The 20,775-nt window shown below is 50.3% G+C and overlaps 1 protein-coding gene across 1 annotated transcript in view; it reads left to right on the top strand.

Moving 5' to 3' along the window:
* The window catches only part of TRAM2 (translocation associated membrane protein 2), an 81,307-nt gene that overhangs the window by 38,051 nt on the left and 22,481 nt on the right, over positions 1-20,775 (top strand). The window contains exon 2 of the mRNA XM_066252574.1: positions 3,978-4,041. Within this exon, the coding sequence (XP_066108671.1) occupies positions 3,978-4,041 (64 nt within the window). The remainder of the gene's footprint in view (positions 1-3,977; positions 4,042-20,775) is intronic.

The following is a 20,775-nucleotide window of genomic DNA, read 5'->3' as shown; positions in this document are numbered from 1 at the left end:
TTGTTGGTGATTTTGCTGTTTAAAATGGCCCTCGCACGTGGCACTCGTGTTGACTCCTGTCCCTAAGCCCAGGGCTGTGATGCGCCTTACAGAGGACACACATGCATTAGATTAAGTGCCCTACGGGCATCAGTTGCTGCGCGGTTGACCGTGATGAGTTCGGTGCTCACGCTTCAACAATATGTATTAAGTACATCATCTTTAAAACAAGCGCGCGCACACGCAGTAAGGCCGTGCATTGATGCGTTGGTGGAAGTGCTGTGAGCGGAGGCTTGCAGAGCCCTCACTCTCTATTCCCCTAGCAGCAACGGTCCGTAGTCACGAACTCGGCATCCATAGCGATGTCGCAGGGCAGAACTACTGTGAATACCAGGAATTGACTGTCTGTACAGGGCTTGGGCAAGAATGTATATGCAGCCCATATAACAAATGTCTCTCTTTCTTTAAAAAAAGATGTGGGATTATTCTTTCAGGAGTTAAGAGTAGCGAGCCCTATACATTTATATACACTCTCCCAGAGAGCTTGTTTTATTTGGCTGAGCTTGTCAATATTTACCCTTAAGGGAAACTCTGTGGGAAGTTTTAATGAAAAGCACTCGTATGTATGAGGAATATGTTCTTATATAACCACTTATTTCAACGTTGGAGTTAGTAAACAAAAAGTGGGCGTGCATATTTTCCATGTAACTGTACTTTGAATACCATCACTTACATTGAATCCATTTGTACCTGGGTCTATGATATGCAACAACCATTTGATTTACAGAGCTAAAAAAAAATGATTTAAATATTAAATAAGTTGTAGCTCTGAAAACTTTTTTTTTTTTAGTTTTTAATCCTTTGGGTCAAGTTGTGTAGTCACAGTTCAAGTTGTGATGTCAAGATAAAACGAAATAAATCCTGAATGGATAAATGCACAGGAAGAGCTCTGAGAATTGGCCCCAAACACGTGAAGGAGACATGACTATGGCCAGGAAAAGGAAGGAAAACAAAGAACGTATAGTGAATATTTGTTTGTTTTGTTTTACATTGTTCTAAATTGTTTCACTTTTTAAAATGATGTATATTTCTTTCGAAGTTGAAATAAAATTTACTTAAAATAAATTCAGTAAGTTCCGTGAAGGACACAGGAAAGGTTTTGAGACAGACTGGACAGAGGCCTGCTGTGCGCGGTGGGGAGGGCCAGGCCGTGCCCATGTGGCTCTCAGACTTGGCTGCACATTAGCGTGTCCTGGGGAGCTTGCCGACATGCTGGTGTCCCAAAGGGTCAGGCTTCACTGGCTGGGGGTGTCCTAGGCATAGAGATCTCAAAAGCTCCCCCACAGATTCAAATGTACAATCAGGGTTGAACACCAGCTGTCTGTACATGTAATTATAATGTGTCTTAGAAATGGACTCTGGTCAACCTAAGGAAGCTGGGGGGCGGGTGTCACATGGTTGATGGGGGCGCGGCCATGGGTCCACAGCAGAACAGTCTGGGTCGGTACACGACACTGAACAGCAGTTTTTCCTTCCTGCCCAAGATTCCAAGCCCAGGAGAGGGTCTGACCCCTTCATTCCTCCAGGAGGAAGGTGGTCACTAGAGTGACCCCCACATACACCCTGTTATCACACAGCCAGGGAGAAGTGTTTCCTCAGGAAACTCAGGTGCCATTAGGAAGCGGGGACAGATGCTGGTCAGCATAACCGTACCAGGTCCACTCCACTCCACTCCACAAACTTGGGTGTCTTTCCAGAATGAGACCGAGTGAGAGATTTGCACCTCGAGCATAGTATACATATAATGTTAGGTGAATATTTTCTTCTCGCCTGCCTGCTTGCCTTTCTCCTCTCTCCTTCCTTTCCCTCCTTCTGTCCAGCTGCCTCTGGTCTCCCCTCACAGGGGTTTCACCCTGAAAAGACAAGGTTCACCTTCAAAGGAGGCGTGGCAGAGGCTGTGGACCGATGGTCGGGTCCAGGCTGACCAGTGCGAGCAGAGCGCAGGGCCCGGGGTGGGGGTGGGGGGGCGGCGGCGAGGTTCCGGTGCTCTAGCAGCTAGACAGCTCTCAAGGAGAAGGCTGTAGGTGACAGGTGACCGGGGACAGCTTGAGTGACAGCCCCGGGGAACAAATACAGCTGAATGCAGCAGGCCAGCACGGACTCAGCTGTTGGGTTTTCATCCTACCCCGTGAGCAGTTACTGAGCACTCGCTGTGGCATGTGGCTGGGCTGTGAGGACAGACGGGACAGCACAGCCCCTGCCTCGCGGAATGCCACCTGAGGAGAACTGGACGAGGGCTGAGAGGGGTGCGGGCAGGGCACTTCCTGAGGAAGGAATCACGCCGTGCAGGCGGCTGGGGAGGGCTTCGAGGGGCCCCAGCTGAGCTGGGTTCGGAAGGGTGGGCGAGATTCTGATCCACAGGTTTTTGGGGGAGTGGGATACAAAGTGAGCGGGACTAAAACCCCCCAAAGAAAGGGGTGAGCGGCATGTGTTTCCTGAAATAGAGTGCACACGCCTGTTCGAAAGAGGCAGAGGCGATTGGACCGGAGAGGAGGCCAGGAGCGCCCTGGAAAGGGTGTTGGGACAGCAGTGCTCAGAGTGGGGGTGGAGGTGGGAGACACCCGTGTATTCAGATGGGGCTCTGGTTTCCAGCGCGTCTTCTCATACCTGGGCTCATCGTCTTTTCCCGGCGAGCTTGACGGAACATGTCTGAGATAATAGCACACAGGGGAAGGCTCCGGCCTCAGTGCGTACAAAGAGCAAATGACATCCCCTGTGGACAAACGGGTCTGGCTGGTGGGGAAAGTTTTGCTCAATGGATAGAGCAGGCTGAGGTCAGTAACCTGTCCCTGGGCAAGTCAGGAGTGTCATGACGCAGGCAGAGGGGCTGTGATGCATCATTCCTGGTGTCCGCGCTGCGACTGCCAAGCCCAGCGTGTTTCCCCTCACCCGGGTGCCTCCTTTAGACATGTTTGTTTAGAGGAGAAGCAGTAGCTCTTTACTGATGAGGTGTTGCCAGGGGCTCCTGGGAACGGCCTGGGTCTTGCCTCCTCCTCTGGCCTGCCACACGCCCCAGAGCAGTATGGGTGGTGCCTCCCAGCCCCAGCTGCACGTTAGAAACATCTGGGGAGCTTTAGACAAGGTCTCCCAGACCAGCTGGGGTACGACAGCTCTCCTTGATCTTGTAGACAGGGAAAGTGAGGCTCGAGGTGTAAGATGACCTGCTCATGGTGACACGACCAGCCAGCGATGGCAGAGGCAGCGTTGGGACCCAGGCGGGTCCTTGAGCCCAAGCTTCACATCCCCGCATTTTGGAAGCTCCCCCTGCAGGCTCAGCTGCCAGAGTCCTGATTTGCCAGGTGGCAACCACAGCTTTTTAACAGCACATCGAAGACTTGAAAGGCAGCTTTTGAGATAAACAAACCAGCAGTGTGAGGTGCTGTGCCTTACCCCCTGCCCTGCAGTCGGGTAGATGTGAAACCAGCAGCTGGAATTCTGTTTCTGAAGTTCAGGGTTAGACTTTTGGGGGCTGCTGTCCCCTGTGTAGTTAACCAGCGTGCTTGGGGAAGCCTCGGCTTGGTCCGGGGCTGCCGGAGACGGGGACCTCACCTTCTGTTAGTTTCTGTCTTCCACGGTGCTGAGTGTCTAAACTGATTTGAATGAAGGAATGAATGAATGGCAGACAAATTTGTACCTTTCGCTTGTGAGTTCTCAGTTGGCCAAGCCTAACTTATTTCATTTCATCTGCAGTGAGTACAAGTCCAGATGCCATGCAGGGCCCAGGATTATCTCAGTTGTTTTTAGTGTAGATATTGGGAACGATGTCATTAAATGGGAGAGAAAAGAAGTCAGTCTAACTGCATTAGGTAAACCCTTCACTGGAGAGACCTGTGGTCTGAGATGTAGAAGGGGTGGGCCTGGGGGCTGCTGGCAGGCTCCCCCTGATTATTTTGATGTGACCAAGAGACTCATTGGAACTTCTTGTCTTTATTTTACAGGTCACTGCCAAGACTGCCTTCCTATTTATTTTACCTCAGTATAACGTGAGCGTGCCTGCAGCAGGTAAGCAAAGCACTAGACCCTGTCTTTCCCTGGCCCTGTGAACTCGGAAGGACTTGCGGAACTTCTGTTTCCTGTGTGGACGTGTGACCTTGATACATTTTTACCCACAGCATCCAACATGCTGCCACTGCTAAGGTACAGCTGCAGGCCACAGTCCCCCCCACCCCGGCCACAGCGCTGCAGATTTGGGGTTCTCAGTCCCACCACTGTGAGCCAGGCACACTCCTCTCTGTCACTGCAAAGTGCTTGGCACCCCCTTGATGAATGAAGGAAGAATTTTTGTTAGTTGAAGCTAATTTTCTCCTCTGTGGTAGGGAGGCGAGTTGTCTGGACTTTAAGGTGAGATTCCTTGCATTGCCTGGCTCCGCTGATGACTGTACGAAGGACTTTGGGGGCAAATCCCTTGACCCATGGCCTATGGAGGATGTAGCTTTGGATCTTTTCTGGACCTCCCTGCCCCCTGCAATCCCTGTAGCCAGACTCTGGGAGAAGTCATGCTTCTGAGGCCACCACATCAATTCATCTTATGAGAACCAACTAAGGGATGCTGGCAAGAGAGGGCATAACTCCCCGCTCATGAAAGAAGAGACAGGAAATGCCATGGCCAGCACCGGGAGACAGGAAACCAGGCAAATGCCTGCCCACCTCAAGGCACACTCCAGGCCTGGTGGGCACAGTGGATTGTCTTGCTCAGTGCCATGTGGCCCAAAGTCACAGTCAGGCTTCTCTGCTTCTAGCTCTTAAAAATCCTAGTAATGAAGACACCTCTAGACTTAGCTCAGCTTATGACTTACTGATTTACAATGTTCAAGTTTTTAAAAATTGTGATACAATACAGAGAACATAAAATTTACTGTCTTAATCATTTTTAAGAATACAGTTCAGTGGCATTAAGTGCATTCACATTGCTCTGCAACCATCACTACCGTCCATCTTTAGAACTCTTCATCTTGCAAAACTGAAACTCTGCACCTATCAAATAATAACTCACAATTCTTCTCTGACCCCGGACCCTGGCAACTACCATTCTACTTCCTGTTTCTGTGAATTTGCGAGAAAGAGAGAGAGACAGTCAGATACAGGGACAGACAGACAGGGAGAGAAATGAGAAGCATCAACTCGTACTTGCAGCACCTTAGTTGTTCATTGATTGCTTTCTCATATGTGCCTTGATTGGGGGTTCCAGCCAAGCAAGCCAGTGACCTTGGGCTTCAAGCCAGCGACCTCTGCGCTCAAGCTGGTGACCATAAGATTATGTTTATGATCCCACACTCAAGCCAGCGACCCTGCATTCAAGCCGGATGAGCCCATGCTCAGCTGGCCACCTTGGGGTTTTGAACCTGTGACCTCAGCATTCCAGGTTGAAGCTCTACCCACTGTGCCACCACTGGCTGGTCAGGCAGTATGTAGATTTTAAAGGTTTTATATATGTTTTACCAACATACCTTCTGCCATCTAATTCTTAGGACCCATAAATCTTAAGATGGTTTTTTTTATAAATAAAATACATAGGCTTTTAAAAAATTTTTTTATTAATTTTTAATTTATTATGTTTACATGGATTCAAGTGTTCCACTGAATATAACTCCCTCACCTCCCACCCCTTTGTCCCTTTTATACCCCCTTTTCTCCTTCCCCCTAACTCCCTCCCCCTCTTCTCTCTAGGATTTGCTGTCCTATTATCTATATCTCTGTGTCATATATATATATATATATATATATATATATATATAGTTTCACTAATCCCTTTACCTTCTCTGATCTCATCCCCTCAACCCCCTTCTCTCATGGCAATTTATAGAGATATTCAGCTCTCAAAGTCTGTACTTGTATTTTGATTCATTTCTCCCTGAAGTCAGTTTATATAGGATGCCAGATCATGACCCAACGCAGCCTTATGAACTGACCGTGAGGAGTGTCCTGGGACCACAGCCGCTGATGTGCACATGACCAGGCACACCTTTCATATAGGAAAGGGCTCTTTGTAAAGCCAGGTCATGATCAGAGGGTTGTTGCTTTTGGAAGTTTGAAAACCTTCTCAGAGAAATGAGCAGACAAGTGGTCCCCTGAGAGCATCCCTTTCACAGCCAGGATGAGCAGTGTAGACTTCACGCTCCAGGATTGAGCGCAGAGCCTCTGAGCATGGGAGCCTCTCACTGCGTTTTGGGGAGTATGCCAGTGTTGATTGGATCATGCCTTTATTTGTTTGTTTTAAATCATTAATTAATTGATCAAGCCAGACGAGTATTTGTGTGCCTCCCGTGTACCAGGCCCGAGGCCCTGGGTGTAACTTATACAACACAGCTGATACTTGTCTCATGGAGCTTACCATTTGATTAAAGAAAGATCGATAATAAACAAGCAAACAATAAATAACTATAGTTGCAATTAGGGTGGCCGAGGAATGAAGGAGATGTGGTAAGGAAAAATAAAAGGGTGGCAGTAGAAGATGTTTCTGAGAAGCTGACATTTGAGCGGCATATGTGTAGGAAGTTGCGTTGGGGGTGTGGGGGAGGGTCTGTATAGAAGAAAGTGTATTCCAGGCGGAGGGATCAGCATGTGCAAAGGCCTCCAGAGAAACAAACACCTGGGCATGCTGAGTGTTGGGGGTGTGGGGGAGGGTCTGTACAGAAGAAAGTGTGTTCCAGGCAGAGGGATCGGCATGTGCAAAGGCCTCCAGAGACACAAACACCTGGGCATGCTGAGTGTTGGGGGTGTGGGGGAGGGTCTGTATAGAAGAAAGTGTATTCCAGGTGGAGGGATCAGCATGTGCAAAGGCCTCCAGAGAAACAAACACCTGGGCATGCTGAGTGTTGGGGGTGTGAGGGAGGGTCTGTACAGAAGAAAGTGTGTTCCAGGCAGAGGGATCGGCATGTGCAAAGGCCTCCAGAGAAACAAACACCTGGGCATGCTGAGTGTTGGGGGTGTGGGGGAGGGTCTGTATAGAAGAAAGTGTATTCCAGGTGGAGGGATCAGCATGTGCAAAGGCCTCCAGAGAAACAAACACCTGGGCATGCTGAGTGTTGGGGGTGTGGGGGAGGGTCTGTACAGAAGAAAGTGTATTCCAGGCAGAGGGATCGGCATGTGCAAAGGCCTCCAGAGACACAAACACCTGGGCATGCTGAGTGTTGGGGGTGTGGGGGAGGGTCTGTACAGAAGAAAGTGTATTCCAGGCAGAGGGATCAGCATGTGCAAAGGCCTCCAGAGACACAAACACCTGGGCATGCTGAGTGTTGGGGGTGTGGGGGAGGGTCTGTACAGAAGAAAGTGTATTCCAGGCAGAGGGATCAGCATGTGCAAAGGCCTCCAGAGACACAAACACCTGGGCATGCTGAGTGTTGGGGGTGTGGGGGAGGGTCTGTACAGAAGAAAGTGTATTCCAGGCAGAGGGATCAGCATGTGCAAAGGCCTCCAGAGACACAAACACCTGGGCATGCTGAGTGTTGGGGGTGTGGGGGAGGGTCTGTACAGAAGAAAGTGTATTCCAGGCAGAGGGATCAGCATGTGCAAAGGCCTCCAGAGACACAAACACCTGGGCATGCTGAGTGTTGGGGGTGTGGGGGAGGGTCTGTACAGAAGAAAGTGTGTTCCAGGCAGAGGGATCGGCATGTGCAAAGGCCTCCAGAGACACAAACACCTGGGCATGCTGAGTGTTGGGGGTGTGGGGGAGGGTCTGTACAGAAGAAAGTGTGTTCCAGGCAGAGGGATCAGCATGTGCAAAGGCCTCCAGAGACACAAACACCTGGGCATGCTGAGTGTTGGGGGTGTGGGGGAGGGTCAGTACAGAAGAAAGTGTATTCCAGGCAGAGGGATCAGCATGTGCAAAGGCCTCCAGAGACACAAACACCTGGGCATGCTGAGTGTTGGGGGTGTGGGGGAGGGTCTGTACAGAAGAAAGTGTATTCCAGGCAGAGGGATCAGCATGTGCAAAGGCCTCCAGAGACACAAACACCTGGGCATGCTGAGTGTTGGGGGTGTGGGGGAGGGTCTGTACAGAAGAAAGTGTATTCCAGGCAGAGGGATCAGCATGTGCAAAGGCCTCCAGAGACACAAACACCTGGGCATGCTGAGTGTTGGGGGTGTGGGGGAGGGTCTGTACAGAAGAAAGTGTATTCCAGGCAGAGGGATCAGCATGTGCAAAGGCCTCCAGAGAAACAAACACCTGGGTATGCTGAGTAAAGGAAGGCCCATGTCACTGGAGCCAGCTAGCTTTGGCATTTTTCTAGGGTAGGGCTGTTGAATTCTGCCCCTGAAATACTCCTGGCCAGAACAAGGCCTGGGTAGAGGTGAGGGTACATTAAAATTCATACTGAATTAAAGAGGTTTCAGTTACTTTAGAAAGGGAGGATCAGCTATTGTTAAATAGCCAATCTTGTGTTTAAATCTTGCCATTTTGGGACTGTTTGAAATTAGACAAGCAAATAATCAAGAGAGACAATGAACTCAGACTAGCCTGCTTAATTTTGTTCTGAGCTCTTTAATCACCAATCCAGTAATGTTTGGTTAGTCAGTACTGGAGGAAAGCAAACTTCTCGTGGGAAAAAGCTCAGTTCACAATAACTGGTCTTTTGAGGCTGCGCATTCTGAAACCCTCCCTCCAAATCTCTTGAAGGCTTGGCGGTGCTTGGGCGTGGATCCTTTTCGTATAACCGGGATGAAGTCTGATTTCTAAGGTTTCTTCTTCCTATAGCGTGTAACTTGTTCAACTCGGTGTTTAGAGTTTGACTTGCAGTAGAGCAGGGAGTGTTTTCACGCCGCGTGGCTTCCCGCTTCTAGATCCCTGTCTTTCTCAGCGGAGGTTTTCCGGCTCCCCGGCCAGTAGCTCACGGTAATGGGGATGAGTTCTCCTGCTTGTTTTGTTCCCCCTCCTCTCCATGGTCTCCTTCCCAGCTCCCAGCATTTGTTTATGGGGCTGCGGTAACTCAAGTACCACAAACCAAAGTGGCTTAAACAACAGAAATGTATTGTCTCATAGTTCTGGAGGCGGAAGTCCAAGCTCAGAGTCAGCAGAACCGTGCTCCTGGGAAGGCTTTCGGGATGGGTCTGTTCGGGCCTCCGTCCCAGCTGCTGGTCGTTCCTTGGCCGTGGCAGCAGGAGGCCACCAGACTTCACGTGCGTGTCGGGCTCTGTGTCCCAGTCTCCCTCATCTAAGGCCATCAGTCATACTGCAGCAGGGGCCCATTCTGCTCCACTGTGACCTCATCTCGGCCAATGACGTCTTCAACAACGCTGTTTCCAAATCAGGTCGCATTCTGTGGTGCTGGGGGTTAGAACTTCAACATATGAATTTGAGGGGGGGCACAACCCTTAAAACCAGCTCTAAATGTAGGGTTTCGTCACATTGTAAGAACTGAAAGGAGACGGGCACAGCCTCTGCAGCAGGGCGTGTGCCTCCTGGCGAGGGCCTGCCACACCAGCGTCCTTGTGGTTCTTGAACGTCAGCAGCAACGAAGCAGGAAATCTTCCTTGTGACCAAATCCCTACTCTCCCACTCCCACCTGCAACCCTGCGAGGGTTGCCAGACGTAGGAGATAAATAGCCAAAACAAATTAAATTTGAATTTCAGATAAACAACAAATAATTTTTTCTTTTTTTTTTTTTTGGTCAGTTGTAAGAATATCTCTATGCACGGGACATAATTATGCTAGAAAATGATTCTTTATGTGAAATTGAAGTGTAGCTGGCTGTCCTGTATTTTGTCTGCCTACCATACGCCCTGCCCAGCTCTGGCAAGGAACAAAATGTCAGGTTTCTGGTCTCACCATTAGACACTCTTGAGTCCTTCTTTCTGATTAAAATACCACAAGGCATCTGGTATTATGGCAAGCGATATAGACAGTTAAAGGTCAGCAAAGGCTGGAGGTTTGGTTCTTTACACAGACTCAAGGCCTGCTGGCTTCCCTTCTGATTGAGAACAGGTGACTTCGGACAGGCTAAGTGTATGTACAAGGTGGTTTGGCATTGTGTCACTAATTTGCTGAACTGTCTTGGGCAAACCACTTAACATCTGGATCTTCATCTCTCATCCGCAGAATTGAAGGTGACGGTCCCTGTCTCGACCCCAGTGTTTCGTGAGGACAGGAAACCCTGGGAGGCCTCCCAAGCGCTTGCCACTCCCATTGTTCACAGACCTTCACTGTAGCCGTCCCCTGGGTGGGAGCAGTTTCCCCTGGGAACTTGTTAGAAAGGCAGCCTCTCGGGCCCCACCGCAGACCTGCGGTGTCAGAGCTGCCCTTTCAACCAGGAGTCAACTGACTCTCGGTCAAAGTCTGAGAAGCGGTGCTCTTAGCGTCCTGGACAGAAAGCTGTTAGTAGGCTTCCCAGTGACTCCATCCTTCTAACCTCAAAGGTATGACAGGGCAGCCCATAATATCTGCTGACTCATTTGCATCTTTCGATTCTCTTTGAATCGTGGTTTTCTATTAAGTGTTTGGTCTGAGAGTGTGGGGGAGGTGGAGAGTACCCCTGGGTGGGAGCAGTTTCAGGCTGGGGCTGCCCGCTGCCTTGGAAGCCACAGATGCTACGTGTTTGCAAGGCAGTGTGGGTAGGAATCGCGGTAGCTCTGGTACTCCTGAGCCCGCCTGGTGCCGCACACCTAGAACAAAAGGTGGAGGTTGGGGATCTCTTCCAGAGGAAGGTTTGTTTTGCAGTAGTGAAAGGTGACAAGGGCCCATCCTGGGCTCTGTTGGTCCCACTTGGTTTTATGGCCACCAGCTGCTGTGTGGCATTTTGCAGCTAGAGATGAAAAGCCCAGGAACTCCCACACGGTAGCTTGGCCATTGTTCTCACGGCCCCTTCTAGCTGTACTCTCTGCCCTGTAAAAACAACCTCAGACAGATGGTTTGAAAGCCTCATTCAGCCGAAGGCCTTTGTCCAAGGCTCAGAGTGTGTTTTTTGTTCCCTGTGCTGGCTGGCAGGAATTAGTCTTGTCTTGTGCTTGTATCATGTACTCGAAAGATTGGCATCACGTATCAGACTGAGCCCCTCTTTGTAAGATGAGCTTGTGAGGGACGAAAAAGGGCAGAGACAGGTGGGCAACAGTGGCCCTTACTTGATTACAGATGAAACTGCCCAACCCAGAGCCGGCCTGCCCAGCTGGAGGAGACTGAGCTCACGGAGGCCGGCCCCGCCCCTCCTTTACTGTGACAGGAGCCGCAGTGTGGAGCGCTGCTGGACAGTCCCAGGACTGCCCAGTACGGGCTGTGGAAGGGCTGGCTGCTCACACCACATGCAGCCCTGGGGCCCAGGGAAGCTGTGAGAAGTTTAGGTTTGCCAAATAGGTTGGTGGGTAGAGGGGAACCCAACTAGTGAGGCAGAGATCTGGCTCTGCCTTGGTCCCTTGGACCAAACAGCCGCTGAGATCCCCTTTGGCCCTGAAGTTCTGTCTGTGCAAATAAGAGAGACCAGCAACCTCGGTGTCCCTGGTGCGATTGGAGGCCCTTGGAAAGAGAGCGGGAGGTGCAGGACCTGCAGCCAGCTCCGGACTTGATTTTATTTTATTTTTCCAGTAAACTTCCTGTCTTAGTGCATTCAGTTTGCTGAAACAGAATGTCAGGCTGGGTGGCTGATCAACAACAAAATTGTTTCTTGCAGTGCAGGGGGCTGGAAGTCTGCCGAAGTGGTTAGGTGAAGGCCATGTTTCAGACCACAGACTTCTTGTTATACCCTCATGTGGTGGCAGGGGCCGGGGAGCTCTGTGGGTCTGTTGTAGGGCACTAATCTCATTCTTCAGGGCTCCACGCTCATGACCTAAGCACCTCCCGAAAGAACCCTCTAACACCATTACATTGGGTGCTAGGATTCCAACATGTGAATTTGGGTGGTTGGACTACAAAAATTCAGACCACAGAACTTATTATTTAAGTCTTAACAATGACGCAGAAAAGGGGACAAACCATCAGAGGTCAGTTCCAGGAATTGTCACCAAAGGAACACATCTTTATTCATGTAACCAGTCCTCAGAAGTGACCCCTCAGAATGGATCAAAATCAAAGGCTGTATTTGATTGTATATGATTCCCTGCTACAGCCCAGAGAATTTATCCCATTCAGTGCAGAACTTCTAGAGGTTTAAGGAAGGAGAACCACTGAGTTGCTGTGACTCACTATTAACCAGACTGAAGTGGTGGAAGGAACAGTGTGGCCAGGAACCGGGTGGTGACATCTGTGACTGCGCCTCGGGCTGCCTTTTCTCCTTCTTCTGCTGACTCAGCTTGCTCCTTCCCTTCCCCCACACGACCTCTGACCTGGAATCCACCCCATAGTTTTACTTCTTCACATACCCATTTCTCCTGATCAGATCTTTTCTTCTATCTAGGTAGGACAATTTTTCTTAGCTGTTTTTTCTGAAATAATTTTGTCCTTAATGTAGCAATAGGCCTCTTTACATTATTTTTATCCAAGTTAAAAAAAAAATAGCCAAAATTTTAGACTTCTTTGGCATGTGATCTTCAGGAATTACTTTTCTTTGGTGGTTTTCAGTGAATTACAACACGAAGTTCCCACCGTCCCCCACGGTGGACGTTCTCACCGCCGCACGCGGTCTGCCCAGGCCGTCGGAGGGGGTGTTTCTGGCCCCTCAGATTCGTGGTGTTTCTTTCTTGAAGGCAACATGGAGGGTTACAACCTTATAAAAAGGAATGATACATCAAGAAAACAATTCAGAAGCCAGGCACTTTTGTTTCTAAGTTCTTTTTAACGCTGCTCTTATTTTTGCTACATCTTTTTACATGATGAAAATATCCTTTCATTGTCTTCCTACCTTACTGTAAAACTGGAGGAAATCTCTTCCAGTCATGCAGCGTGGGGTTAAAATGGAAACTTTGAAGACTCCTCGGTGGTATCTTGAATTCTCCGGGGAGCCAGGGAGGGGCTGTGGTTTCTGTGACGTGTCAGTTTGCTTGGGCTGCTGTGATGCAGTACTGCAGACAGGGCGCCTTCAACAGCAGGCATTTACTGCCTCACATTTATGGAGGCTGGAAGTCCAAAATCGAAGTGTTGGCAGGTTAGTTCCTTTGAGAGCTGCGAGGGAAGGGTCTGTTCCAGGCCTTTGTCCTTGGCTTACAGGTGACCGCCTTCCCTCTGTCCTTTTATAAAGACACCAGTCATATTGGATTATGGTCCTCCAATGACCTTATTTTAACTTGATGACCCTATCTACAAATAAGGTCATATCTGAGGTACTGTGGATTAGGACTCCAGTGCATCTTTTTCCTCATTGGGCTGGGAAGAACCACAGTTCACCCCTAACAATATGCGTGCATGCGAGAACCTGATGCTGCTTAGAGTGCAGATGCTGCCGGCCGGAGCATCCGGTCATCCGGGTGGGGAGGACGTGGCCAGGCGGCCTGGGGAGATAGGGCGCGGTGCAGGCCAGGATGCGGCCGTGTGCCCCCTGCCTGTCCTCAGCCCCTGAGGCCTTCAAGGCTGAATGAGAGCCCTCTCTGCATGAGTTGAAGGGGTGTCAGGAAGCAGAGAGGCCTGGTGGGAAGACGATGGGCCTTGGCCCCTGGCAGCAGCAGCGTGTTTGAGTCCTGGGTACAGTTGCTGCAGGCCTCCGGGCCTCAGCTGCCAATTCTGTAGAGGCGCTGATACTCATGGTTCCTCTGAGCAGTAAATGATGTCACGTAAGCTGATACTCAGAGTTCCTCTGAGCAGTAAACGATGTCACGTACAAGACGTGTTCCCCACTGGGCCTGGCTCAGAGCAGGTGCTCAGTGAACGGCCCCCAGTTGTTTGTGTTATTATCCTGCAGGAGCACTCCTGTGGGAATGTTTGTGTGTGTGTGCTGGCCGGTGACTGTTCTGTCCCCTTAGTTCAGATTCTCTCTGCTGGAAGCAGTCATTAATGTACGCATCTATTTGTGGGGCACTTTATTTTACAGTACCAAAGTCAGTAATGCCTCGAGAGAAAAGCAGATGGTATTATCCCCATTGTTCAGAAAGGGTAACTGAGGCAGGAGGCTCCGGCTCACAGGAGAGGTGACTGGCAGCTCCGGGCATGAGCTTCAGGTTTTGTCATGTCTGGTCTGGGCCACACTGGGAGGAAGAAACCAAACCAAAACAAACAAGACCAGAGAAGCAGGGAAGACACCACTTTTAACATGTTTCTTGTACAAGGCAGGAAGAATTTGAAGAGTTACGTATTAAAAAAATTTTTTTAAAGTACAAAACACACACACACGTGGTTCAAATAAAATTTGCACACACACACAAAAAAACTGGAGTGAAATTCTTGTTCCCACCTGCCTTTGCGACGGCCACCCCCGCAGGCAGCCACCGTCCTTCCCTGCCCTTACAGGGTTTCTGCCGGCACCTCCCAGGGCATCCCCACACAGGTAGAGACCCACGGCTGCTTCTCTCCCCTCGCGCCACCCCCCGCAGGCAGCCACCGTCCTTCCCTGAGCCCTCACAGAGTTTCTGCCGGCACCTCCCAGGGCATCTCCGTGCAGGTAGAGACCCACGGCTGCTTCTCTCCCCTCGCGCCACCCCCTGCAGGCAGCCACCGTCCTTCCCTGAGCCCTCACAGAGTTTCTGCCGGCACCTCCCAGGGCATCTCCGTGCAGGTAGAGACCCACGGCTGCTTCTCTCCCCTCGCGCCACTCCCCTCAGGCAGCCACCTCCTTCCCTGCCCTTACAGGGTTTCTGCTGGCACCTCCCAGGGCATCTCCAAGCAGGTAGAGACCCACGGCTGCTTCTCTCCCCTCACACCACCCCCCGCAGGCAGCCACCGTCCTTCCCTGAGCCCTTACAGGGTTTCTGCCGGCACCTCCCAGGGCATCTCCAAGCAGGTAGAGACCCAGGGCTGCTTCTCTCCCCTCGCTCACAGAGCAAGTAGACTGCTCCAGGCTCTGCTCTCTCCCGCCAGAGACTGTGCTGCATACTGTTTCCTGTGACTGTGTAGAGAGCGTCCCCATTTTCTTCAGACATTTTATTGAAGTGCCTGGAACACGTGCAGTAGAACACATGTCTTTCTTAAGAGTATAGCGTGATGACGTTTTACACATGTGCACACCCCTGAAAGTCGCTGTCACCCAATCGAGGCCCAGCCCCCCCAGCTCTCGGGCTGCTCCTCGTCAGGGGCCCCCTCTCAGCAGCCGCTGCTCTGCGCGCTGTCTCCTGGTTAGTTTTACCTGTTCTTGGTCTTCCTTTCTCTCTAGTTTTTTAAAGCAGCTTCATTGTTTACAGCAGAGCTTTCTAAATTTTAGCGCGCCTCCAAATCACCTGGAGTGGTTAAACACAGATTTCAGGGCTGTATATATATATATTTTTTTGTATTTTTCTGAAGCTGGAAACGGGGAGAGACAGACAGACTCCCGCATGTGCCCGACCAGGATCCACTCGGCACGCCCACCAGGGGCGACGCTCTGCCCACCAGGGGGCGATGCTCTGCCCATTCGGGGCGTTGCTCTGCCGCGACCAGAGCCACTTTAGCGCCTGGGGCAGAGGCCGAGGAGCCATCCCCAGCGCCCGGGCCATCTTTGCTCCAATGGAGCCTTGGCTGCGGGAGGGGAAGAGAGAGACAGAGAGGAAGGGGGGGGTGGAGAAGCAAATGGGCGCTTCTCCTATGTGCCCTGGCTGGGAATCGAACCCGGGTCCCCCGCATGCCAGGCCGACGCTCTACCGCTGACCCAACCGGCCAGGGCCCAGGGCTGTATTTTGAGTTTCTGATTCGATAGGCTTGGGGGAGGTGTGCACGAATGGACGTCTCTGAGCTCCCCGATGGTGCTGATGCTCCATGGTGTGTTATAACTAGGGCCTGTGTAACTAGTCCCCCATAGACGAAAACTACCGGGGTTGTTTCCGGTAGTCCACTGTTCAACGCAGGGCTGCAGTGCCTGACCTTGTACACATGTTATTTTGAACATGGCAGGTATTAGCTGTAAGATGAATTCCTAGGAGTGGAATTTCCGCATCAAGGGGTCGATGCATTGGTAATCTTGATAGATGCTGCCACATGGCCCTTCCAGGGAGTGCACTCCCACCAACAGCGTGTGAGAGAGAGCTCACAGTCAAGCTCCAGGTTCTTGCCGGTCTGATAGGTGTCTCGTGATAGTTTTAATTTGCATTTCTCATCTGTGTAAGGTTGGGAATCTTTTTAAATTTCAAAGGGCCATCTGTGTTTTTTTTTTCTTTCTGTGAATTATCTGTTCATATTCTTTGCCATTTGCCATCTTTTTATCCTCAAGTTCTAGGAGTTCTTTACATATTAGCAAGATGAGCCCTTTGTGTATATGATCCAAATTATAACTGCTTCTCCTTAGGTGATCATTTGCCTCTTGATTTGGCTTATGACAGTTTTTTTTAATACTTAGGTTCAGATTCATATATATATATATATATATATATATATTAAAAGATTTGAAATAATATGTAGAGTTGGCTATAAGCACAGTACCAGTAAAAAGTAAACTTTACAAATGCTGATTTGCAGGGGTTCGATAGGAAATTGGGTAAGACAGAAGCATCTAAGTTATATATGGATGTGGTTTTTCAGACGGAGGCAGAAGTCTTGTGGGCAGGCGCTCAGGCTCTAAGAAGACAGGAGAGGCACCAGTGGTCACTGACCAGCTCAGGACACGGAGAAGGGGGGAGGTCAGAGCCTGCACAGCAGTGTGGAGACAGGATCGGCACATGTACGGGCAGGCAGGAGAAGGGCTTAGAGGTGACACCAAAGGGAACAGAAAAATACCTTAGTCATAAGAAGCAAAACAGGAGGTCAGTAAGTACGTTTCTCCTGAAAAGGGGCCGCTTGTAACGGAGGTTGTCAAAACAACCTCCTTATTGGGTATTTTAGCTGTCTTTCAGAACTGTGATCAGAGATGAGCAGAAGCAAGTGCCACTTTTGATGAGAGATGGGATAACGCCTCTACAGTGGGAAGCTCGTTACTGAAATTGAAGGTGCTGCTTTCATCCTAGGGCAGTGGTTTTCAACCTTTCTACTGCCGCGACCCCGCAATACAGTTCCTCATGTTGCGGTGACCCCACACCAAAAAATAATTTAGGTGGCTACTTCATAAGTGTAATTTTGCTACAGTTATGATTCGGAATGTAAATGTCTGATATGCATTATGTCTTTTCCGATGGCTTTAGGCGACCCCGCTGGGGTCGCGACCCACAGGTTGAGAACCGCGGTCCTAGATGCACCTCTAGGTAGGGCACATTGACATCCTCCATGGGGGTGGTGCAGGTTGGCAAAGTGTCGGGACATCCAGGCTGGGAGTGCAAACTGCTGGCCTGTGGTCAGAGTTGGCTTCAGACGTGTTTTCTTTGGCCAGTTTGGTGTTGGCCCATAAAGTGTTTTAAAATTCTTGAATTAGTCACCAATATTTTTAAATCTTTCTCTTTGCTTTTGAAATATCGGGAATCTGGCCACACTGGCGGCACCCACAGTTGGCTGAGAAGCTCCTTCCTTCCCCTTCCTTCACCCCCTGGGGATACATGCTCTGTAGTTTTCCGCAGTTGCCGCTCCTCTGTAGTGTGTCCCTAACATCGAGATTGTCGGTCGCCATTTATCCTAGTTTTAACTGTTGTTTTAGTTTTAGTGAGGTTAAAGGAAAGTGGGTGTCTCTCAGATGTATTTCTCCAGGTGGAATCATGAGAGAGACCAAGAGGGGGATCCACTGAAGGGAAAACACGGGGAAAGTCTGCTCTGGAGGTGAAGCTGTCCCTGTTGAAGGCGGCGACCCCTGTGTGGAAGGCTTTCCCTCCAGACACCTGGGCCACTCTGCTCATTTGTGTCCCCCGCTTGGTCTCTGTAGGCATTGTGCTGTGACTCGTGACCAGAATCACCTCTCTGGTCTAATAGCTCAGAGACATGCTGACACTTTCTCTTGTAAAACATGATCACAGGGTACCACCAAACTATTGCCGTTCTATTTGAGAACTCCTTTGAGACGGGGGCAGTGCTGAAAGAGCAGGAGCTGGAACTTGGGTAGGGAGGGGATTTTTATAAGACTTAGTGAGCAACCAAAAATTACAAAAAAAAAAAAAAAAAAACATCAATTTTGTTTACAGCCTCCTAGAAGAACACGAAGTTCCGTCGCCGTCATTCTTTAGAGAGCAGACAGGATCAAACCAATGTACTTTCTTGCTCTGGCCGGAAGGGAGACAGCGCATGGGGGAGGCGCAGAGACAATGTGTAGGAATCAGAGCACAGCTCTGGGGTGGTGTCTGGGATGCTGCCTGTTAGGACCGTAGGAGAGGGAGGTCGGGCACGGCTGCTTACCAGCAAGGATTGGGGGCCTGGGGACGGCAGGAGGGGGTCAGGTTGGTCCAAAGTAGCTTTTGGACACTGGGCAACCTGAGACATGGCCCGTGTCCCTTAACTCTCCGAATGCGGTTTCTTCATCTGCTTTCTTTGCTTATCTCATGGGGTGGTTCTGAGGAGCAAGCAAGACAGCACACGTTGAAGAATTGTGAAACGCGGAGGGCTGCAGATGGCAGATGAGATTGCACAGGGAACTCGAGAACCATGCCCGCAGCCTGCCAGTCCGTCAGCTGGTTCTGTGGATCCCACCACCCACATCTCTGCTAAAGTGTCTTCTCTCCGCCGTCCAGCGCAGGGCACCCCCGCCACCCCCTGGCCTAGGACCCCTGCAGGTGCCTCTAACTGCTCTCCCTGCCTCTCTGACCCATTCAGCATCACACAGCGGAAGGGGGTCGTTCTAGAGACGGGTGTGACTAACATCCCCCAGCAGCTTGCCATGGTCTTTCCGACACTTTGCTGTGACCCGTAAGGCGCCCTTGGTCGCATGGCCCTGCACGCTGCAGCCTCACTCAGTGCCTCAGTCCCCTGCCCTCACCAGCTCTCTCCCCTGCCTTCCTCGCTTCCCGGTCCCCCCCTCCACCGCCCTCCCGGCCGCTTCTGCTCCTGGTTACTTCCCCTCAGCCTCCACTCCATGTCAGAGCACTCGTCCCATCTGGCTGCTGGTGTTTGTTTTGCAGTGCGGTGAAATACGCATAATATAAAACTTACAGTCTTTACCATTTCTAAGTGTCCAGTTCGGTAGTGATAAGTACATTCACATTGTTGGGCAACCAGTCTTGTATTATATATCAGTTCTGCATTCTGCATTCCCAGCCCCTGGTAACTGCGGCTCTACTGCCTGTCTCTGTGAATGTGACTGCCCGAGGCAGCTGGAGCCTGACAGCCCGGTGTCTTTCTCTGGCTGGCTTATTTTATTTAGCGTAGCTTCCTCCAGCTTCATCCATGTTGTCGTATATGACCGGGTTTTCTTCCTTTTTAAGGCTGAATAATATTTTATGTGTTTACCATGTTTTCCCCTAGAAGACATTTGTGTGTGTTACCATTGGACTGTTGTGAATACTGCCGCTGTGAACATGGGTGTACAAATATTTCTTCAAGATCCCGCTTTGAGTCTATATCCATAAGTGGAATTGCTAGATCATATGGTAGTTCTATTTTTTTTTTTTTTTTTCTGAAGTTGGAAACGGGGAGGCAGTCAGACAGACTCCCGCATGCGCCCGACCGGGATCCACCCAGCATGCCCACCAGGGGGCGATGCTCTGTTGCAACCAGAGCCACTCTAGCACCTGAGGCAGAGGCCATGGAGCCATCCTCAGCACCCGGGCCAACTTTGCTCCAGTGGAGCCTTGGCTGCGGAAGGGGAAGAGAGAGACAGAGAGGAAGGAGAGGGGGAGGGGTGGAGAAGCAGATGGGCGCTTCTCCTGTGTGCCCTGGCCGGGAATCGAACCTGGGACTCCTGCACGCCAGGCCGACGCTCTACCACTGAGCCAACCGGCCAGGGCTGGTAGTTCTATTTTTAATTTGAGGAGCCACCATGCTGTTTTACACAATCACTGTATCATTTTATATTCCCACATACAATGCACAAAGATTCTAATTTGTACATATCTTTGCCAACACTTGTTATTTTCTGTTTTTATTCGTCCCCAAATTGTAGCTGTCCTAAAGCGTCTGAGGTGGTGTCTCACTGTGGTTTCAGTTTGTATTTCCATAATGATAGTGATGTGGAAGGCCTCTTCATGTGTCTGTAGGCCATCGGCATGTCTTTGGAGAAATACCTGTTCAAGGCCGTTGCCATCTTCTAAAGTAATTGCTAGTTTTTGTTGTTGTAGAGTTCTTTGGCCTCTGGTTTTTCAGTATAGGAGAATTTGATATGTACCCAGTAAGCTCCAGATGGGTGTGCCCACCTTGTTCATTGCCACCCCCTCAGTGCCCAGCATGGAGCCTTGGACATGGCTTATTGGTTGACGCTCAAACATATGGGTAGCTCTCAACAGCGAAGAAAAAAAAGAATGTATTGACTCATACATTCTTCTTTCAAGAAGGATTTAAGGCTGTGGTCACACCTCTTTGGGACCATGGCACTTGGGGTGAAGAGTGGCAGGTGACTAGGCTTTAATATGGATCTCGAAAGTCCTGACAGGTGTGATTTCCCTGCTTTTGGACTGTGCTAAGTGTTGGTTCAGTGCAACTCCCATCTTGCTAATAATGCTGGTCTGATGATGAAACTGCATGTGTTTAGTAATTTTATAGTTTCAGAATATGCCACCATCTAATTAGTGCCTTTTGATCCTCCCGCTGAAGAAGGCAGAGAAAATGCCATCAGAGCTTCACATGTGGGCCAGAGAGGGGAGGCTGAGTCCCACACCACCTCTCCGCCTCCATCAGGGTCTTTTCCTCCTGTCCTCAGTGCCTGCCTCCCCCTCCCAGACCTCAGCCCCTTCGGAGGGTCCGTAACCTCCTCTTC

This window comes from Saccopteryx bilineata, chromosome 1, assembly GCF_036850765.1.
Source record: "Saccopteryx bilineata isolate mSacBil1 chromosome 1, mSacBil1_pri_phased_curated, whole genome shotgun sequence".
Taxonomy (NCBI): domain Eukaryota; kingdom Metazoa; phylum Chordata; class Mammalia; order Chiroptera; family Emballonuridae; genus Saccopteryx; species Saccopteryx bilineata.
Note: the sequence above shows the minus strand (reverse complement) of the source record. Positions and strands in the feature narration are given on the sequence as shown.